At 36.2% G+C, this 23,023-nt stretch overlaps 1 protein-coding gene across 5 annotated transcripts in view; it reads right to left on the bottom strand.

Annotated features, from left to right (window-relative positions):
- The window catches only part of LOC124361723 (anoctamin-7-like), a 168,653-nt gene that overhangs the window by 36,341 nt on the left and 109,289 nt on the right, over window positions 1–23,023 (bottom strand). For all 5 annotated transcript variants that reach the window (XM_046815657.1, XM_046815654.1, XM_046815656.1 and 2 more), the window contains 2 exons: window positions 21,683–21,793; window positions 3,083–3,219 (listed from right to left, as the gene is read on the bottom strand). In XM_046815657.1, the coding sequence (XP_046671613.1) occupies window positions 3,083–3,219; window positions 21,683–21,793 (248 nt within the window). The remainder of the gene's footprint in view (window positions 1–3,082; window positions 3,220–21,682; window positions 21,794–23,023) is intronic.

Raw genomic sequence — 23,023 nt, 5'->3', positions numbered from 1 at the left:
AGTATTGCGGGTCCTGAGTGATTACGAACCCGAATATTGTTCCTGAGGAAGTCTTGCTAGTTTAATGTGTTATATGCAGAGTATTGCGGGTCCTGAGTGATTACGAACCCGAATATTGTTGCTGAGGAAGTCTTGCTAGTTTAATGTGTTATATGCTGAGCAGAGAACCCTAACCAACATGAGTGCCATCACACTCGAACTCACCGCACGGTCAAAATATTTACACCTAAATATAGAAAAAGTGTCCTAATATGATGTAGTGAAACTGGTTTAAATTCAAAGGGATTTACTAAGATGTATTAACAAAATACCATTGCACAACTTTAACATTCAACATACGTGCCGCATTGAATTTATTTCATCGTTTAGATACCGTGTTTTATAAAATCATATCAGTATATAAAAGAATTGTTTATGTACGTCGTAGCACAAACTGATCACTCGAGAGGAAGTAGGAAGTAAGGATGCGGTGTGCCCGGCCAGCAGTGAGTGTGGGTGTGTAGTGGTAAGGTCTGTGATCCTTCAGAGGCTCTCCAGGAGATACCTTCATTCCAGCATCTGGATTCAAGAATTAACTCGTAATACAGCATATTAAAGAATTGTATTTCCGAATGAACTTCTGAAAAGTTTAGATGGCCATCAAAGGCCATACGATTTATCGTAGTAGCTTATGACGTGATACATGAAAGTTGTACGAGGTACTTGGGTTCATTATAGATTGAGGCTCCTGGTAAATTAAAATTGAGGTTCCAGTGTCACCTAATGTTCAAAATAATTATTTTTTTAAAGAATGTTGTAATTGCCTCGGTTACAGAGTGGTAAAGGGATGAAAAGTAAATTATATCACTTTTCCAAGACAAAATCACCGGAGTTCTAGCGGTTTGGAATCAATATTAAACAGCAGTCTTCCTTTGATGTTACTGGTCATTGAGATATTGCTGGGAAACATTTGAACTTCTGAATCACAGGGGCGTACTGTAGGGGGTGGGGGGAGAACCGGGGGCAAAATCTACTGTCAACATTTTGAAATCTATCTAGCTTCAGGAATAATGTTTCTTTATTCCTAGAACTGTATCCTTTGTACTAAGTAAATCTAATATAAAAGTAAAATAATATTAATGCAGACAAATAATTTTATTTCCTTAAAAATTGTATCTACGTAAAATCCTCATCCATTACATTCATCCTTCATCCATTTAAGTCCTAAAACTTGTACTGAAGTATTCTGTTGATTCTTGTATCTGTTGATTATTGTTAATTATCAGAATACGTTAAACTAAGCTCCGATAATTCTGGGAATTAATGTGAAATTAGTAATTGTGATATTTTACCTAGACAGAATATCAAAACGAATCTAAGAATTGTAACTTTGTAACCTTTTGAACTTCTGCACATTTACTGCGATATTAAATCTTATTAATATATACGGATTTCACTTTAATGTAAGTATTTGTGAGTTTAACTGTTTAATAAAGCACTATATAACCACAGTTAAAATTAAGTTTACAATATCTAATTTAAAGTAATCAATTTCGAGTATAGCATATAAATAGTTATACATTTTTTGTTGAGGTAAGATAAAACAGTTAGTATATATAACCACAATATAACAAAAAAGGAAAAAAACATCTAAATTTTAAGTATGATGTATACAACATTGAGATAAACGATAAAATGTTGTTCCCGGATCAGTACGAACAGTTTGTTTTGCGTACTTAATCTGGTCTCTCCATGTTTCATCAGAGATTAAAAGATAATTAATTTAAATTTAGATCCAGTTGAGGTATAAATAAAGATGAGAGTTCAGCAGAAAACTTTGTAGAGTATGAAAAGGCTCAAAAGAGCATCAATACTGTGAAGAGGTAGGAGAGGGCCGAGTGGACAATGTCTCATACGCCCCCCTCCTCCCCCTCCCCATACCTGCCAACCTCCACTTTTGAATTCTAAGGTCAACATTTTACGGCCGTGGGAGAGTAGCTGCTCTATCACATATTATTATATTCTCTCTCTGTGTGAATCTGTGTGAAACTTGCATTGTTTGAGGACATCTTTTGTATTTATATTACCTTCTGAGATGTTTTCAACTCGCTTTTCTTTGTCCAAGAATTGGTACTACGTTTAAATGACGGCCCCTTCACTGAAGGGGAAAAAGAAAACATTTAAATAGGGGCCAGTACTTTAAGGAAGTAATAACTCTCGATTCTCAGCTGAGTTGTTTGTTTATTAAGTTCCACAAATGTAAAAGTGTTTAAATTATAATTAAACTATGAAAAAGTTTCAAAACCACAATTACAAATTTCTGCAACAATACATTCAAGCTAAATGCAAGGAATTGTATGCCTCGGTATTATTTTTATACCAAAATCTCTATAATATTGACATAATAATGTCTCAAAGATATGTTTTAGTGTGTGAGATCTAATAAAGCATTATTATTCGATATCCAACAACAACAATGATAATACAAGATATTTCATAATTATTGTACATATAAGAATAAGTACATTAGGACACGATTTTATACATATTTAAAAAATAAAATGATAATATTCCGCTGATCCTGAAATGGTTTCGTTTCCTCTTTTCACTTGTAGCTCGATGTATAATTTGCTGTGTTTTTAATTTATATTTTGATCCATCATTTCTCACAATATTTTATAATAATCGATTGTTACAGCATAAATAGAGTGATCTTATTTAAGCATTCTCGATCTGTTAAAAGTATCCTTATAAGTACCCATAAATAGTGAACACAGTCTAACTCAGTATGACGATGCTGTGTGTTTTGACCCAAGCAATCCTCTAACCTGTCATAGTAAACGTTTATAATGGTTATGTAACATATTTTACTATAAACTAAATTTATAATACTTGCGATATAAAGTGATAAAACATTATATTTAAAAAAATCCATTTTCATATTTATGAAAATTGCCTTTCTAAATGGGTTGATTGATCAGAAACCACAAAAGTAATCGAACATCATTTTAAAATTTCGTCTACGATACAAAACATCAGTTACAAGTTTATTTGTTATCCTGCAAAAAATCTAAGTGCTTTTGTACAAAGTTAATTTACTTACTTATCGATTTTGGATTTCCTGAAGGGACATGTGTAGAAGTCCAAGGGCTTGCAGGGCACGTCCTCATACATAATGTTGGGCAATTTGAGGGCTTTGAGGGCAATCTCAGACCAGTTGACAGATGGGTTGGGATGAGCCTGTGTGACATTGGGTTAGTCACAGTGACCATTACAAATAGTACAGTAGCATTTTACAATACAATAGTAATTTTCAGTATAACTGTAACTAATATTGTTGGTTAAAAAAAAAAAAAAAAAACAATTATCTATGGAATTATTAAACACTGATTACTATTAAAAATTATGAACATAATGTCACTGACAATTTATGGAATGCGCATAGTACATGGTGAACACTATCGTTTACTACCTCTACCTCCGATCGTTTTATACAATGTGTCATTGATGAAGCGTAGAGTTGCAAACGGTTGACGTTGTTGGTGTATTGTGTTATTGGAGTGATTAATTATCATCAAGTTTGGATAATAGAACGTAGAACGTTAACTATGCAGATACATTACTAGGTCTGAGAGAACCCAAATCATCTGAACATTTCTGTCATGTCAGTAATGTGAATATATTTATTATATAGTGATCTCGTTATAAAATATCATAAATCGTATCATAATGATTAATTTAATGGTTTTATCATATTCAAGTTTACTTTATTCCAATAAGCAGTTTTAACTACAAATATTTACCGTATTCCGCATATTATTGGCAGCTCTTTCATAATCAAATTGAAGTTGTGGTATATGAAGATAAATGTTCTAGGATTCTGTCTAGCAACACTGTTATGGAACAGCAACTATGGTTATATTTGCAAGTTGTTTGTAACTACTCTTGTAGTTACTACGCTTGTAACTGTGTTATCAGAAGTAAGTGTAGTATCCTACACTGACTTGGATGGTACTCGAAGGTAGAGGAAGACTCTCAATCTTCAACAGTAGGCTGTACCATTCTATCGAGTACCATCCAGTCAGTGTAGGATACTTACACTGTACTACTATAACTTTCCCGACTATTACGATCTGATAGACTACTACTTGTCTCTGTCCCTCCACGGACTCTTTAGTGTATCCTCAGACCAAAACAGATAGCCTTGAAACTATGTCCTTCTGTACTAAGTATACGCATCCATCAATACACATTAAATAAATAGAAACATGAAGCAATAGATAAATTGGACTTTCAGAACTGTAGGCACGTCTAACTGGAGTGAATAATGGGCGTGTTTGATAAAATTCTAACAGGCCTACTGCAAGCAATATAATACAAGTATGTTTAAAAATTGTAAAAATTAATTTCACAGAATTCAAAAACACTAATGTAGTAAAGCATATGCAAAATAGTATAGTAGTCTATATAGTTAAAAATCTAATAATACTCTAGAATCTAATGACAAGTTAGTAGGTCTAGACTACATATCTATGTTAAGCTTAGTTTGTAATCTACAAAATTGATCATGGACAGAACAAACCATAACAGTAAACCCCGAACTAGTTCAAACTATTTAAAATTAATTTGGCTTAAAAGTATCTCAATAAAAAATAAATGTAACTATGGCATTAAAAGTCATCAATACATTTATTAACACAACTCTCGGCCAGTACTCTAAAATCACACGATTATGAAAATTTGTAGAACGTTTCGCCAATACTTATCGCAGCGACTACAGCGATATCCACGTCAGTAATACAGTTAAAAAACGTAGTGAATCTGTAACACAAAGGCAGGACTGAAGCCATAGTAGAGTTGAAACAATGTCGGTATTTAAGGAGTAGGTGTTCATATATATATATAAAACAATGGATAAGATTATGTATTATAGGTTTTTATAGAGTAAACATTTGGAATACGTAAGCCATGTTACAATGTTTACCGAAAAGTAATTGAATTATTGTAAAAAATGTTTCTGATTACAAACGCAGTTGGCCTAATTCTTATTTGATTTAACAGTAATATAATGTCTATAAGTCTTAATACACACAAAGTAATGTGTGTGGAATGTTAAGAGGCAAATGTTACAACATAAAAAATGTTTCTATTAACTATTTACTTTAAATTTAATGCTTTTATACTGAAAAAAGTTAACTATAAGTCTAATACATCAATTAAAAGGTAATTGACATGTTTTAATCTGATGACTTGAATCATAATTTGAATCCTACATTGACTATGTTTTAAATATCATTTTAGAAAGCCTTTTATACAATCGATATCCAAATTTGTAAATTATTCAAGGTTTATGTTACTTGATTATAATATAAATGTACACATTTAAATATTTTTCTTGAATAGTGGCTTTCTTTTCTTCTTAATTTCTTATGAATAAAACAACAATCATTTATTTCTTTAAGGCTAACTTGTGAGATTCCTATGTCCACCCCTTCTTCAGTAAAGTGCAGCCCTTAGTAGGGCTGATAAGAGCAGTCAGTTTTGTAGCACTACTGAGGTTTTATGATACACTTAACATTGTCCCACCACAATTAAAACAGTTTACAGCCAAAGATATACTTAATTAATAGAATCAACGTGAAAGGCATTTTGGAATTTAGGCTAAAACATCTGTAATTGGCTGAAAGACAAAATCTTTTTTCTGGACTATCACAGGCAAACTAAATGTGTTTTGAATGAATTCGTGATCTTTAGTATAGTAAAATGTGATATCATGTTTTTTGGTTAATTGTAACTATTGGATAAAGTAAGTATTACCGACCTACACAAGAAAACACACTTATCACGATATCAATTCCTCAATATGAGACTAAACTCTTTTTAACGGTATCTCCTCATTTGCTATGTCGTGTACCATAAATGAAGTTGAGCAGGATTATCAAACGTTAAGTGAATGTTGATTTAAGCAACAGTTCATCTGCCTCTTTCCACAGTTCGACATCAGATACACGTAAACTGCACAATGTAAACATATAGTGTAATCTAGGTGAAGAGGCGTGTCGTTGTGCTCACTGCGTCCTGTAAGTTCGCCTCGCCTAGATTACGCTGTATTTTGTAGCTTACATGTCTCTGATGTCGACATAATGTAAACATATAGTGTAATCTAGGTGAAGAGGCGTGTCGTTGTGCTCACTGCGTCCGGTAAGTTCGCCTCGCCTACATTACGCTGTATTTTGTAGCTTACATGTCTCTGATGTCGACATAATGTAAACATATAGTGTAATCTAGGTGAAGAGGCGTGTCGTTGTGCTCACTGCTTCCGGTAAGTTCACCTCACCTACATTACGCTGTATTTTGTAGCTTACATGTCTCTGATGTCGACATAATGTAAACATATAGTGTAATCTAGGTGAAAAGATGTGTCGTTGTGCTCACTGCGTCCGGTAAGTTCGCCTCGCCTACATTACGCTGTATTTTGTAGCTTACATGTCTCTGATGTCGACACAATGTAAACATATAGTGTAATCTAGGTGAAAAGACGTGTCGTTGTGCTCAATGCATCGAAAGTAAGTAATCCCCAACATTACGCTGTATTTTGTAGCTTACATGTCTCTGATGTCGACATAATGTAAACATATAGTGTAATCTAGGTGAAAAGACGTGTCGTTGTGCTCACTGCGTCCGGTAAGTTCGCCTCGCCTACATTACGCTGTATTTTGTAGCTTACATGTCTCTGATGTCGACATAATGTAAACATATAGTGTAATCAAGGTGAAGAGGCGTATCGTTGTGCTCACTGCGTCCTGTAAGTTCGCCTCGCATAGATTACGCTGTATTTTGTAGCTTACATGTCTCTGATGTCGACACAATGTAAACATATAGTGTAATCTAGGCGAAGAGGCGTATCGTTGTGCTCACTGCGTCCGGTAAGTTCGCCTCGCCTAGATTACGCTGTATTTTGTAGCTTACATGTCTCTGATGTCGACATAATGTAAACATATAGTGTAATCCAGGCGAAGAGGCGTATCGTTGTGCTCACTGCGTCCGGTACACCTAGATTACGCTGTGTTTTGTAGCTTAAATGTCTCTGATGTAGACACAATGTAAACATATAGTGTAAACTAATCGAAGAGGCGTATCGTTGTGCTCACTGCGTTCAGTAAGTTCACTTCACCTACATTACGCTGTATTTTGTAGCTTACATGTCTTTGATGTAGACACAATATAAACATATAGTGTAAACTAGGCGAAGAGGCATATCGTTGTGCTCACTGCGTCCAGTAAGTTCACCTCACCTACATTACGCTGTATTTTGTAGCTTACATGTCTCTGATGTCGACATACGCGCCAATGTAAACATATAGTGTAAAATAGGTGAAGAGGCGTATCGTTGTGCTCACTGCGTCCGGTATACCTAGATTACGCTGTGTTTTGTAGCTTACTTGTCTCCGATGTCAACACACAATGTAAACATATAGTGTAATATAGGCGAAGAGGCGTATCGTTGTTCTCACTGCGTCCGGTACACCTAGATTACGCTGTGTTTTTTAGCTTACATGTCTCTGATGTAGACACAATGTAAAAATATAGTGTAAACTAGGCGAAGAGGCGTATCGTTGTGCTCACTGCGTCCAGTAAGTTCACCTCACCTACATTACGCTGTATTTTGTAGCTTACATGTCTTTGATGTAAACACAATGTAAACATATAGTGTAAACTAGGCGAAGAGGCGTATCGTTGTGCTCACTGCGTCCTGTAAGTTCGCCTCGCATAGATTACGCTGTATTTTGTAGCTTACATGTCTCTGATGTCGACATAATGTAAACATATAGTGTAAACTAGGCGAAGAGGCGTATCGTTGTGCTCACTGCGTCCAGTAAGTTCGCCTCGCTTAGATTACGCTGTATTTTGTAGCTTACATGTCTCTGATGTCGACACAATGTAAACATAAAGTGTAATCTAGGTGAAGAGGCGTATCGTTGTGCTCACTGCGTCCTGTAAGTTCGCCTCGCATAGATTACGCTGTATTTTGTAGCTTACATGTCTCTGATGTCGACACAATGTAAACATATAGTGTAAACTAGGCGAAAAGGCGTATCGTTGTGCACACTGCGTCCTGTAAGTTCGCCTCGCATAGATTACGCTGTATTTTGTAGCTTACATGTCTCTGATGTCGACATAATGTAAACATATAGTGTAAATAGGAGAAAAGGCGTGTCGTTGTGCTCACTGCGTCCGGTAAGTTCACCTCACCTAGATTACGCTGTATTTTGTAGCTTACATGTCTCTGATGTCGACATAATGTAAACATATAGTGTAAAATAGGTGAAGAGGCGTATCGTTGTGCTCACTGCGTCCGGTAAGTTCGCCTCGCCTAGATTACGCTGTATTTTGTAGCTTACATGTCTCTGATGTCGACACAATGTAAACATATAGTGTAATCTAGGCGAAGAGGCGTATCGTTGTGCTCACTGCGTCCGGTAAGTTCGCCTCGCCTAGATTACGCTGTATTTTGTAGCTTACATGTCTCTGATGTCGACATAATGTAAACATATAGTGTAATCTAGGCGAAGAGGCGTATCGTTGTGCTCACTGCGTCCGGTAAGTTCGCCTCGCCTAGATTACGCTGTATTTTGTAGCTTACATGTCTCTGATGTCGACACAATGTAAACATATAGTGTAATCTAGGCGAAGAGGCGTATCGTTGTGCTCACTGCGTCCTGTAAGTTCGCCTCGCCTAGATTACGCTGTATTTTGTAGCTTACATGTCTCTGATGTCGACATAATGTAAACATATAGTGTAATCTAGGTGAAGAGGCGTATCGTTGTGCTCACTGCGTCCGGTAAGTTCGCCTCGCCTAGATTACGCTGTATTTTGTAGCTTACATGTCTCTGATGTCGACATAATGTAAACATATAGTGTAAACTAGGCGAAGAGGCGTATCGTTGTGCTCACTGCGTCCTGGTAAGTTCGCCTCACCTAGATTACGCTGTATTTTGTAGCTTACATGTCTCTGATGTCGACATAATGTAAACATATAGTGTAAACTAGGCGAAGAGGCGTATCGTTGTGCTCACTGCGTCCGGTAAGTTCGCCTCACCTAGATTACGCTGTATTTTGTAGCTTACATGTCTCTGATGTCGACACAATGTAAACATATAGTGTAAACTAGGCGAAGAGGCGTATCGTTGTGCTCACTGCGTCCTGTAAGTTCGCCTCGCCTAGATTACGCTGTATTTTGTAGCTTACATGTCTCTGATGTCGACACAATGTAAACATATAGTGTAAACTAGGCGAAGAGGCGTATCGTTGTGCTCACTGCGTCCTGTAAGTTCGCCTCGCATAGATTACGCTGTATTTTGTAGCTTACATGTCTCTGATGTCGACACAATGTAAACATATAGTGTAAACTAGGCGAAGAGGCGTATCGTTGTGCTCACTGCGTCCTGTAAGTTCGCCTCACCTACATTACGCTGTATTTTGTAGCTTACATGTCTCTGATGTCGACACAATGTAAACATATAGTGTAAACTAGGCGAAAAGGCGTATCGTTGTGCTCACTGCGTCCTGTAAGTTCGCCTCACCTACATTACGCTGTATTTTGTAGCTTACATGTCTCTGATGTCGACACAATGTAAACATATAGTGTAAACTAGGCGAAGAGGCGTATCGTTGTGCTCACTGCGTCCTGTAAGTTCGCCTCACCTACATTACGCTGTATTTTGTAGCTTACATGTCTCTGATGTCGACACAATGTAAACATATAGTGTAAACTAGGCGAAGAGGCGTATCGTTGTGCTCACTGCGTCCTGTAAGTTCGCCTCACCTACATCACGCTGTATTTTGTAGCTTACATGTCTCTGATGTCGACATAATGTAAACATATAGTGTAAACTAGGCGAAGAGGCGTATCGTTGTGCTCACTGCGTCCTGTAAGTTCGCCTCACCTAGATTACGCTGTATTTTGTAGCTTACATGTCTCTGATGTCGACACAATGAAAACATATAGTGTAAACTAGGCGAAGAGGCGTATCGTTGTGCTCACTGCGTCCTGTAAGTTCGCCTCGCATAGATTACGCTGTATTTTGTAGCTTACATGTCTCTGATGTCGACATAATGTAAACATATAGTGTAAACTAGGCGAAGAGGCGTATCGTTGTGCTCACTGCGTCCTGTAAGTTCGCCTCGCCTAGATTACGCTGTATTTTGTAGCTTACATGTCTCTGATGTCGACATAATGTAAACATAGTGTAAATAAATAGTAGAGTCGTGTCGCTGCGTCGGGCACTCGTTGTGCTCACTGTAAGTCTAGATTACGCTGTATTTTGTAGCTTACATGTCTCTGATGTCGACATAATGTAAACATATAGTGTAAAATAGGCGAAGAGGCGTATCGTTGTGCTCACTGCGTCCGGTAAGTTCGCCTCGCATAGATTACGCTGTATTTTGTAGCTTACATGTCTCTGATGTCTACACAATGTAAACATATAGTGCAATCCAGGCGAAGAGGCGTATCGTTGTGCTCACTGCGTCCGGTAAGTTCGCCTCGCCTAGATTACGCTGTATTTTGTAGCTTACATGTCTCTGATGTCGACATAATGTAAACATATAGTGTAATCCAGGCGAAGAGGCGTATCGTTGTGCTCACTGCGTCCGGTAAGTTCGCCTCGCCTAGATTACGCTGTATTTTGTAGCTTACATGTCTCTGATGTCGACACAATGTAAACATATAGTGTAATCTAGGCGAAGAGGCGTATCGTTGTGCTCACTGCGTCCGGTAAGTTCGCCTCGCCTAGATTACGCTGTATTTTGTAGCTTACATGTCTCTGATGTCGACACAATGTAAACATATAGTGTAATCTAGGCGAAGAGGCGTATCGTTGTGCTCACTGCGTCCGGTAAGTTCGCCTCGCCTAGATTACGCTGTATTTTGTAGCTCACATGTCTCTGATGTCGACACAATGTAAACATATAGTGTAATCTAGGTGAAGAGGCGTATCGCTGTGCTCACTGTATCCAGTAATTTCGCCTCGCCTAGATTACGCTGTATTATGTAGCTTAAATGTCTCTGATGTCGACATAATGTAAACATATAGTGTAATCTAGGTGAAGAGGCGTATCTCTGTGCTCCCTGCGTCCGGTAAGTTCGCCTCACCTAGATTACGCTGTATTTTGTAGCTTACATGTCTCTACATGATGTCGACACAATGTAAACATATAGTGTAATCTAGGTGAAGAGGCGTATCGCTGTGCTCACTGCGTCCGGTAAGTTCACCTCACCTAGAATGCGCTGTATTTTGTAGCTTACATGTCTCTGATGTCGACAAAATGTAAAGAGTCCCTTTTGACATTCTTCGTCACCGACTTTTTTGGACTCTTGAGACGAACATGACTTCAGATTCCAGGAGACGTTAGTGTGGCACTGTCAGATACCAGACAGTTCCAGAGGAAGATGGACTGGAGTTAAAGTCAGCATTCACATTGTCCCACCAAATAAAAACGGGGAATTACTGTAATCAAACAACCATAAAGAATCTCTTCAAATGTTTATTACAAATTTCAGTTGGACGACCTTGCTGCGTTCGGCATAGAGAGAGGATTGCTATTTTATTCATATTTCTACGTGGTCGGACGGAGAAGATATGCTATAGTTTGACATTTATTCTGATTCTTTTGTCATATAACATGAAATTAGTGGTAATTTTAAATATGCATTAAACGTTTGGAATCAAATATGTGATACTTTTGAATTTCAATTTAATTGGATATGATAGTAAATTTTGTGGAAATATGTCACACAATTTAGGAGCTAACAAAGGAAGCCCGTACATTTTGTAACACTGTCAGACAGATATAAGGTTAAAAGTACATTGTAAATTTGGAGCAAGTGAATGCGACTCACGTATTGCACGTGCAACGTCACGTCGATCAGAAGAGGTGTCGTATACAGGATATCGTATCGCTTCAATGAACTAATCGTGAGGTATCATATACAGGATATCGTTTTGCTTCAATTAACTAATCGTAAGGTACCGTATACAGGATATCGTATCGCTTCAATGAACTAATCGTGAGGTATCGTAAACAGGATATCGTATCGCCTCTATGAACTAATCGTGAAGTATCGTATGCAGGATATCGTATCGCTTCTATGAAATAATCATGAGATATCGTATACAGGATATCGTTTCGCTTTAATGAACTAATCGTGAGGTATCGTATACAGGATATCGTTTCACTTTAATGAACTAATCGTTGAGGTGTCATATACAGGATATCGTTTCGCTTCAATGAACTAATCGTTGACGTATCGTATACGTTACAGGATATCGTATCGCTTCAATGAACTAATCGTTGAGGTGTCGTATAAAGGATATCGTTTCGCTTCAATGAACTAATCGTTGAGGTGTCGTATACAGAATATCGTATAGCTTCAATGAACTAATCGTGAGGTATCGTATACAGGATATCGTATCGCTTCAATGAACTAATCGTGAGGTATCATATACAGGATATCGTTTTGCTTCAATGAACTAATCGTGAGGTATCGTATACAGGATATCGTATCGCTTCAATGAACTAATCGTGAGGTATCGTATACAGGATATCGTTTCGCTTCAATGAACTAATCGTTGAGGTGTCGTATACGTACAGGATATCGTATCGCTTCAATGAACTAATCGTGAGGTATCGTATACAGGATATCGTATCGCTTCAATGAAATAATCGTGAGATATCGTATACAGGATATCGTTTCGCTTCAGTGAACTAATCGTTGACGTATCGTATACGTACAGAATATCGTATCGCTTCAATGAACTAATCGTTGAGGTGTCGTATAAAGGATATCGTTTCGCTTCAATGAACTAATCGTTGAGGTGTCGTATACAGGATATCGTATAGCTTCAATGAACTAATCGTGAGGTATCGTATACAGGATATCGTATCGCTTCAATGAACTAATCGTGAGGTATCATATACAGGATATCGTTTTGCTTCAATTAACTAATCGTAAGGTACCGTATACAGGATATCGTATCGCTTCAATGAACTAATCGTTGAGGTATCGTAAACAGGATATCGTATCGCTTCTATGAACTAATCGTGAAGTATCGTATGCAGGATATCGTATCGCTTCTATGAAATAATCATGAGATATCGTATACAGGATGTCGTTTCGCTTTAATGAACTAATCGTGAGGTATCGTATACAGGATATCGTTTCACTTTAATGAACTAATCGTTGAGGTGTCATATACAGGATATCGTTTCGCTTCAATGAACTAATCGTTGACGTATCGTATACGTACAGGATATCGTATCGCTTCAATGAAATAATCGTTGAGGTGTCGTATAAAAGGATATCGTTTCGCTTCAATGAACTAATCGCGAGGTGTCGTATACAGGATATCGTTTCGCTTAAATGAACTAATCGTGAGGTATCGTATACAGGATATCGTTTCGCTTCAATGAACTAATCGTTGAGGTGTCGTATACAGGATATCGTTTCGCTTCAATGAACTAATCGTTGACGTATCGTATACGTACAGGATATCGTATCGCTTCAATGAACTAATCGCGAGGTGTCGTATACAGGATATCGTTTCGCTTCAATGAACTAATCGTTGACGTGTCGTATACAGGATATCGTATCGCTTCAATGAACTAATCGTGAGGTATCATATACAGGATATCGTTTTGCTTCAATGAACTAATCGTGAGGTATCGTATACAGGATATCGTATCGCTTCAATGAACTAATCGTGAGGTATCATATACAGGATATCGTTTTGCTTCAATGAACTAATCGTTGAGGTATCGTATACGTACAGGATATCGTATCGCTTCAATGAACTAATCGTTGAGGTATCGTATACAGGATATCGTTTCGCTTCAATGAACTAATCGTTGGGTGTAGTATACAGGATATCGTTTCGCTTCAATGAACTAATCGTTGAGGTATCGTATACAGGATATCGTATCGCTTCAATGAACTAATCGTGAGGTATCATATACAGGATATCGTTTTGCTTCAATGAACTAATCGTGAGGTATCGTATACAGGATATCGCTTCGCTTCAATGAACTAATCGTTGAGGTGTAGTATATAGGATATCGTTTCGCTTCAATGAACTAATCGTTGAGGTGTCGTATACAGGATATCGTTTCGCTTCAATGAACTAATCGCGAGGTGTCGTATACAGGATATCGTTTCGCTTCAATGAACTAATCGTTGAGGTGTAGTATATAGGATATTGTTTCGCTTCAATTAACTAATCGTTGAGGTGTCGTATACGTACAGGATATCGTATCGCTTCAATGAACTAATCGCGAGATTTCGTATACAGGATATCGTTTCGCTTCAATGAACTAACCGTTCTGCCGTTGCAGAGTTGCATCAACACTGTGTTGGCACACGTCTGGGTACATAGCACAATAAGACATGTTTGTTGGTGAATCAAGCTTTGTAATATCCTGTAGCTTCCTTTCATACTCCGAACAACAGTTTGTGCAAATAGTACAGTACGGGTCTGACTTGTTTATCACTATAACATTGTGTTGTGGTGATACAGGTTTACATTGGTGATTCAATATACGAGACATTTTCATCTAATCCAAATTTACAACATTTAAGATATTAAACATATTAAATATTATTTGATATATTTTAGCTGTTTTTAAAAGGTTCAACAAAACGTGTTCATGTTAGTGAGGAGCTATTAAGATATTTAATAGATCTTAAAAATACAATATGACTTGGTAGAAGTTATCTATAAAATTTTTGCCAATGAAAAGTATGCAACAGCTTATAAAAATTCGTTTTCTACATTACGGATAATTTTTTGTATATTTAGATACACAAATTAGGCAAATAAAAAAATAACAATAAAAATGTATAAAACCTAAGATGGTGATAAACAGTGATGGTTAACATGTCTAAAAGTTAATCGTGTTTCAGCAATGTTTCTACACGGTTTGATGTTAGTTATGATACCGGTCGAGCACGTAAGTCTGAACTGTAACAGATTACTGTATATTAGTATTACTATATATTAGTATATATAAACAGTGATGGTTAACATGTCTAAAAGTTAATCGTGTTTCAGCAATGTTTCTACACGGTTTGATGTTGGTTATGATACCGGTCGAGCACGTAAGTCTGAACTGTAACAGATTACTGTATATTAGTATTACTATATATTAGTATATATAAACAGTGATGGTTAACATGTCTAAAAGTTAATCGTGTTTCAGCAATGTTTCTACACGGTTTGATGTTAGTTATGATACCGGTCGAGCACGTAAGTCTGAACTGTAACAGATTACTGTATATTAGTATTACTATATATTAGTATATATAAACAGTGATGGTTAACATGTCTAAAAGTTAATCGTGTTTCAGCAATGTTTCTACACGGTTTTGATGTTAGTTATGATACCGGTCGAGCACGTAAGTCTGAACTGTATGATTAGTACTGTATAACATAGTTATACAGTAATGTTAACATGATTGCTAAAAGAACTTAATCGTAGTATTAAGCTATAGTTCGTACATTTGATGTTAGTTATGATACCGGTCGAGCACGTAAGTCGAACTGTAACAGATTACTGTATTAGTATTAGTATATATAAACAGTGATGGTTAAACATGTCTAAAAGTTAATCGTGTTTCAGCAATGTTTCTACACGATTTGATGTTAGTTATGATACCGGTCGAGCACGTAAGTCTGAACTGTAACAGATTACTGTATTTAGTATTACTATATTAGTTAGTATATAAACAGTGATGGTTAACATGTCTAAAAGTTAATCGTGTTTCAGCAATGTTTCTACACGATTTGATGTTAGTTATGATTACCGGTCGAGCACGTAAGTCTGAACTGTAACAGATTACTGTATATTAGTATTACTATATATTAGTATATATAAACAGTGATGGTTAACATGTCTAAAAGTTAATCGTGTTTCAGCAATGTTTCTACACGATTTGATGTTAGTTATGATACCGGTCGAGCACGTAAGTCTGAACTGTAACAGATTACTGTATATTAGTATTACTATATATTAGTATATATAAACAGTGATGGTTAACATGTCTAAAAGTTAATCGTGTTTCAGCAATGTTTCTACACGGTTTGATGTTAGTTATGATACCGGTCGAGCACGTAAGTCTGAACTGTAACAGATTACTGTATATTAGTATTACTATATATTAGTATATATAAACAGTGATGGTTAACATGTCTAAAAGTTAATCGTGTTTCAGCAATGTTTCTACACGGTTTGATGTTAGTTATGATACCGGTCGAGCACGTAAGTCTGAACTGTAACAGATTACTGTATATTAGTATTACTATACATTAGTATATATAAACAGTGATGGTTAACATGTCTAAAAGTTAATCGTGTTTCAGCAATGTTTCTACACGGTTTGATGTTAGTTATGATACCGGTCGAGCACGTAAGTCTGAACTGTAACAGATTACTGTATATTAGTATTACTATATATTAGTATATATAAACAGTGATGGTTAACATGTCTAAAAGTTAATCGTGTTTCAGCAATGTTTCTACACGGTTTGATGTTAGTTATGATACCGGTCGAGCACGTAAGTCTGAACTGTAACAGATTACTGTATATTAGTATTACTATATATTAGTATATATAAACAGTGATGGTTAACATGTCTAAAAGTTAATCGTGTTTCAGCAATGTTTCTACACGGTTTGATGTTAGTTATGATACCGGTCGAGCACGTAAGTCTGAACTGTAACAGATTACTTGTATTACTATATATTAGTATTAGTATTGTATATACATGATACCGGTATAAGTCTGAACTGTAACAGTGTCTATAAACAGTGATGGTTAACATGTCTAAAAGTTAATCGTTTTTCAGCAATGTTTCTACACGGTTTTGATGTTAGTTATGATACCGGTTCGAGCACGTAAGTCTGAACTGTAACAGATTACTGTATATTAGTATTACTATACATTAGTATATATAAACAGTGATGGTTAACATGTCTAAAAGTTAATCGTGTTTCAGCAATGTTTCTACACGGTTTGATGTTAGTTATGATACCGGTTCGAGCACGTAAGTCTGAACTGTAACAGATTACTGTATATTAGTATTACTATATATTAGTATATATAAACAGTGATGGTTAACATGTCTAAAAGTTAATCGTGTTTCAGCAATGTTTCTACACGGTTTGATGTTAGTTATGATACCGGTCGAGCACGTAAGTCTGAACTGTAACAGATTACTGTATATTAGTATTACTATATATTAGTATATATAAACAGTGATGGTTAACATGTCTAAAAGTTAATCGTGTTTCAGCAATGTTTCTACACGGTTTGATGTTAGTTATGATACCGGTCGAGCACGTAAGTCTGAACTGTAACAGATTACTGTATATTAGTATTACTATACATTAGTATATATAAACAGTGATGGTTAACATGTCTAAAAGTTAATCGTGTTTCAGCAATGTTTCTACACGATTTGATGTTAGTTATGATACCGGTCGAGCACGTAAGTCTGAACTGTAACAGATTACTGTATATTAGTATTACTATACATTAGTATATATAAACAGTGATGGTTAACATGTCTAAAAGTTAATCGTGTTTCAGCAATGTTTCTACACGGTTTGGTGTTAGTTATGATAGCCTACGGTCGAGCACGTAAGTCTGAACTGTAACAGATTACTGTCTATTAGTATTACCCTACATAGTATTACATTTTACTCTATTTAAATAATAGATAATCAATCAACAAAGCATGATCCAATTAATTATTAGCGAATTGAAAGCCTCTGTCAAAATTAATCTGTAATGGAAAACGGTTTTTGCAGTATTTTATTCTACTAATAAAGATAATGTAGTATAACTAAAAAAACAAAATTAGGATTAAAATTTAAAACATGTCTTGTAATAATTTCCTGCATGTCCCGTCCTCCCATGTTAGTAAAAAAATAAGTCTCAAATGATTGGGCAGGGTTTCAATTACAAGTTACACTTAGCTTGCAAAGTTCCAATTACATTAAGACGGACACCGTGTATTCCCGTATTAATGGTCAAGTAACAGCCAATTTTAAGGCCAATCTTGGACAGATATATAATGTTTCACTAAACAGCTGATTCAAACACTATGAGTAGTGAAATATAAAGTCAAGTAAAGTAATGTCTTATTTTACCAGGAGAAGTTGCGGCTAAGATGCCCTCCCCTACATTATGTTAGGACCAACGGCTTCAAAGTGACTTCCGAATCACCATCAATGAATGGTCGGTCAGGAGGACTGCTTGCAAGAACAGGATCTGAATTGATGATGCGAAAATCGAATACAGAATCGAATAGTATTCGAATACAGCCAGGGTATTCATATGTTCGAATACTTCAAAATTAATTCGAATACTTTTGAAATAATATAATTTCTCTGGAAGAATCGACCAGTATTCATTCGTTTAGATTAATAGTATTCAAATAAAGTATTCAATACAGAAACATGTATTCGTTTACAACAAAATTTAATTTTTATTTCACGTTGTATAAAAACAAAATATTATTGAGGTTTTGGCTTCAATCTATTTCTACGTCATTGGTGATAAAACCTGCAGTAGATAAGAATCTTTCAGAGGGGACTGAAGTATCTTTTTACATACATTTTTTCTACAGTACATACATTATGGGTAGGACATGTTTGCAAGTGGTACAAAAAAGGTAAAGGATTTTCCCACATTTTTGGCAGGGCAATTCCAAATACCCAAGAAACAATGGATCGTGTCAAGGAAGTAAGACAAGTCTAGACTTGTCTGTTAGAAAAAAGTATTCAAATATAAGGGTGCTTTTGAATACACCGTATTCAGTTCTTTTAAGTACTGGATTCTCCCGTCGCGTCGCTATTCTGACACAGCAGCCACGCTCGACGTTCCCGTTAGTTGACTGGGTTATCTCGCGATAACAGCCGCCCGCGCCGTACTCGCTATACTGCGCCACTGGAGAAATCAAATATCACGTGATATTACACTATCAGTCGTGTTTCCCAACCACCCAACCACCCAACTACCCCACTACCCAACCAACCAACCACCCAACTACCCAATTACCCGACTACCCAACTACCCGACTACCCAACCACCCAAATACCCGACTACCCAACTACCCGACTACCCAACCACCCAACCACGCAATTACCCGACTACCCGACTACCCAACCACCCTACTACCCGACTACCCAACTACCCGACTACCCAACCACCCAACTACCCGACTACCCAACCACCCAACTACCCGACCACCCAACTACCCGACCACCCAACTACTCGACTACCCAACTACCCGACTACCCAACCACCCAACCACCCGAATACCCAACTACCCAACTACCCGACTACCCAACCACCCAACTACCCGACTACCCAACCACCCAACTACCCGACTACCCCAGTACCCGACTAGCAGAGAAATGACTATCTTCAAACAATCACACAAAACTCGACCGTGAGTAATTTGACGTAACCCACAAAGAAAGTATAACTGTAAGTATATAGTATAAAAAAGTAAAACAAATCTACTTTCTTTTAGTTAAGAATAAAACATTGACTTGAACCCTAAACCTCCTTCTTGCTGATTCTGAAAAAATTTTATTATAATACTTAAAGACCAGGAGAAATTTAATGCATTTAATAAATATTTTGAAACTTTTGACCAAAATGTTTTGAGCGCAGCGAGTGTCGACGCAACCAATAGTTAATGTAACGAAATAGATTTGTTGATCTTGTTATTACGCACAACTTTGTCCTTTTAATCTGTGCAGCATCTTTTACAGTTTCCAAGATTCCTTCCGTGTGCATATCATTTGTAACACCCTGTATATCGGCTAAATGTAAAATATCCTGACACGCCGAGTCGCATCATTTTGAATTTTTTGACACAATACCGTCGAAATAAGTTCCATACCAAACTTGTCATTTTATAAAGACATCATATTTTTATGTTTTATTAAAATAAATATTAATATAGATTAAAGATTATTTAAAAAATGTACTCAACGATGAAAAATCGAAATATTTTAATAAAATATATACACTGAGACATAACTGGTTGGTATTCAATTTGCCTAATTGTATTATTGTATACTGATGTTTTATAAAATAGTTAACAATAAAATAAATTATCGAAACCATATCAATTGAAAAGACATTGCCATCTAAGTAAGGAATAATATCTATAATATTACTGTCTTCCTCTTAAAGGAAGGGATGCAAAGTAGTAGTGGCAGTTCATGTTTACTACGTATTTGCTACTTTGCGTATTGGCAGTTAAACTACTTAGTACAGAGCGCAGTTCGAAGTGCTCTCCATTTGCACCAACAGCCACTAATATCGAAATATACAAACAAAAGAGCTCTCTATGTCCAATACGATAAATGACAGGCAGTCAAGGTCACCATCAGAGTGATGCTGAATATAAATGCGGAAGCGCAGCAATAACTGACACTGTTCACAGTTACTTGGTAGACAGAAAGTATGCGCAGCGCAGTGTCGACTATTGAGTCTTACCTTCACCAGGATGTGAGACTGCGTGTCAAACAGCACAGTGAGAGAAGAGATGGGAACAGTTACAAAGCAATTACACACAGACATGCCAGCAGCAATAGAAGGCAACACTTGTCAAAGAATATAGTGAGGAGAGATTGTACCATTTACAAGGTTGAGGAACTACATGTTGTAGGTATAAAATAACAAATTCGAGCATTGAAATAAACTTTAAATTTTAATGTTTTGAATTAAGTTTGTGTAGAAGCAGTAATTGTCTACTTTCTTTTACAAACCGTTATGACAAAATAGCCGGGTTTTAAATAATATTAGCATTCATTAAATAAAGCTGAATGTTTGAAGCAGACTACCCATACAGTCAGTTCAGATGTTTAAAATGTTAAAAAAAGTATTTATCTCTAGTAAATTAAAAAATTATTATCAATTTTCAAAATTTTCACTGACCAATACATTTGTTCAAAGTCTGAGAGTTAAATTTAAGTGATTAACTATAGCTCAGTTTTTACGTAATACAATTTTTAGCATAGTCGTTACGGGCGTCTAATGAATAGTGTATTTTAATAATACAAGACGTATACAAATGCATTTTTATTTTTCCAGCGTTTTTAATCAGCCTTTTGCGGAAAGTATCCCACTAAGATTTCATCAGTGTAGAACAGAGTGGGTTGATAAGCATTATCATTTGACCAGTTCCCTCTCTATTCTATTGCTATATACCCTAGTAAATGCTTATGTTAATTTTAAAAATAACAACCATGAAGTGTGTGAGTTCAATACAAATTATGACCAATAGCTAAGTTTCCATTAACAATATCTCGTAACTAAAGGTACAAAAAATACCTAATTGTCTGAATAAGAATGTATTTTTATTTTTTTCCCACCGTTTCTAAATGAAGTTTTACATGACATACCCCACTAAGTTCCCAAAGTTTACAGCAGTGTGGAACGGGGAGAGTTGATAAGCATTACTATTTGAGTCTGCTGTAAATTCTATCTCTGTTTTTGTTTAAGAACTCTCATATGAACGTAATAACACTTCTCAGTGAAGTCTCGGTCACAGATAGAGTGGAGATGGAACACAATGCCACAGTATTATGAACACTACCCCCTCCCCCTCACCACCCTTCACTTACCTGTAGTGGTGCTCGCATATTGAGTTCTTCCGCATAATGGCAGAGAACAGGCCAAGTCGCGTGCAGTTTGATGAAATACACGAGCTTGCGGTTCTGGGCCTCCACCACCTCCTGAACAACAGTACAACACCAATTTACTGTCTTGTTAAAATAACACACAACTATATTTATTAATAATTATCGTAATTAATTTAATTAAAAATAGATCAATTAAAGCTATTTATAATTACAAATTTATTATTTCTAATCGACCTCTATTTGAACTGAGTTTCAAAGTCAACCTATGCAATTACCGCAATAGATTCCAAGTTGGTAATTGAAATGTTTAAACGAGCATTGTACAACTAACTTATCAAACCAGAACCTTGCCAGACACACACGATCGAGGCATTACAGAAATTAACCTGCCATAGGGGTAATTCATAAACTTTTCAATTGTACAAATCAAACTTGACATTATTTTATATGAAAATTCTGAGTTTTAAATGAGCCAGATTTATATAATGTAGACTAACTACATTATGAGACACCCACTACTCTTGTTTGTCAGTATTACATCAACCTCCGATAAAAAAGCCCAATCTCAACTTTTCAATGAAGCAATCTTTCAGACTAGGCCAATTCCAACACATTTTGACAATTATTTACAAACATTCAGATTTTTACAATGACAGATTGTATTTAAACTTCTTAGGCAGCTGAGTTAAACGACGGTGTTTTATTCCATGAAGGCAATTCTAAACCAGGTTAAGTTTGATTCACTTATATTAGAAGTGTATCAGATCCAGATCCAGTCTTATTTTGTTTATTAAAAAAAAATATAAAACATACAACAGTTGTAAAATTACGGACGTGAATGTTGAGTTTAGCTCCAGTTTACATTCCTCTTAATGTAGCGTCTAGGATCCGACGCTGTCACGGACTCCTAGAATCTGGAGTCACATAGGTAAAAGGTTCATATATTTGTCTTCATTTATCTTCAACAGTTTTCTTTGGACCTGATTATAAGATGTCCTTAAATTGTGCTGGAACTTCAACAATTGAATACGGTCTTAGAATCACTGAACTTAAGATACACAATTTTACCTGTTCGAACTACACATTCGAAAACACACAACTTCGGCTTTACAAATTGTTTGGTTCCATAACAAATTAATAATGACCAGCAGTTAAATGTTAATGGCGATTGACATTTAGCTTAATTAGATAAATCGAGACAGAGAGCAGCATTGCTTGTGTTTTTATTCTACGTGTCATTCAGTGTCAACAGTTCCATCAATCATCTTCGTGATTTGTGGCGTTTGACCTCTGATAACGAGTTACGGATGTAGTTGTCAAGTA

The sequence above is a fragment of the Homalodisca vitripennis genome, chromosome 5 (assembly GCF_021130785.1).
Source record: "Homalodisca vitripennis isolate AUS2020 chromosome 5, UT_GWSS_2.1, whole genome shotgun sequence".
Lineage (NCBI taxonomy): Eukaryota > Metazoa > Arthropoda > Insecta > Hemiptera > Cicadellidae > Homalodisca > Homalodisca vitripennis.
This window is presented reverse-complemented; position numbering and strand designations above follow the sequence as displayed.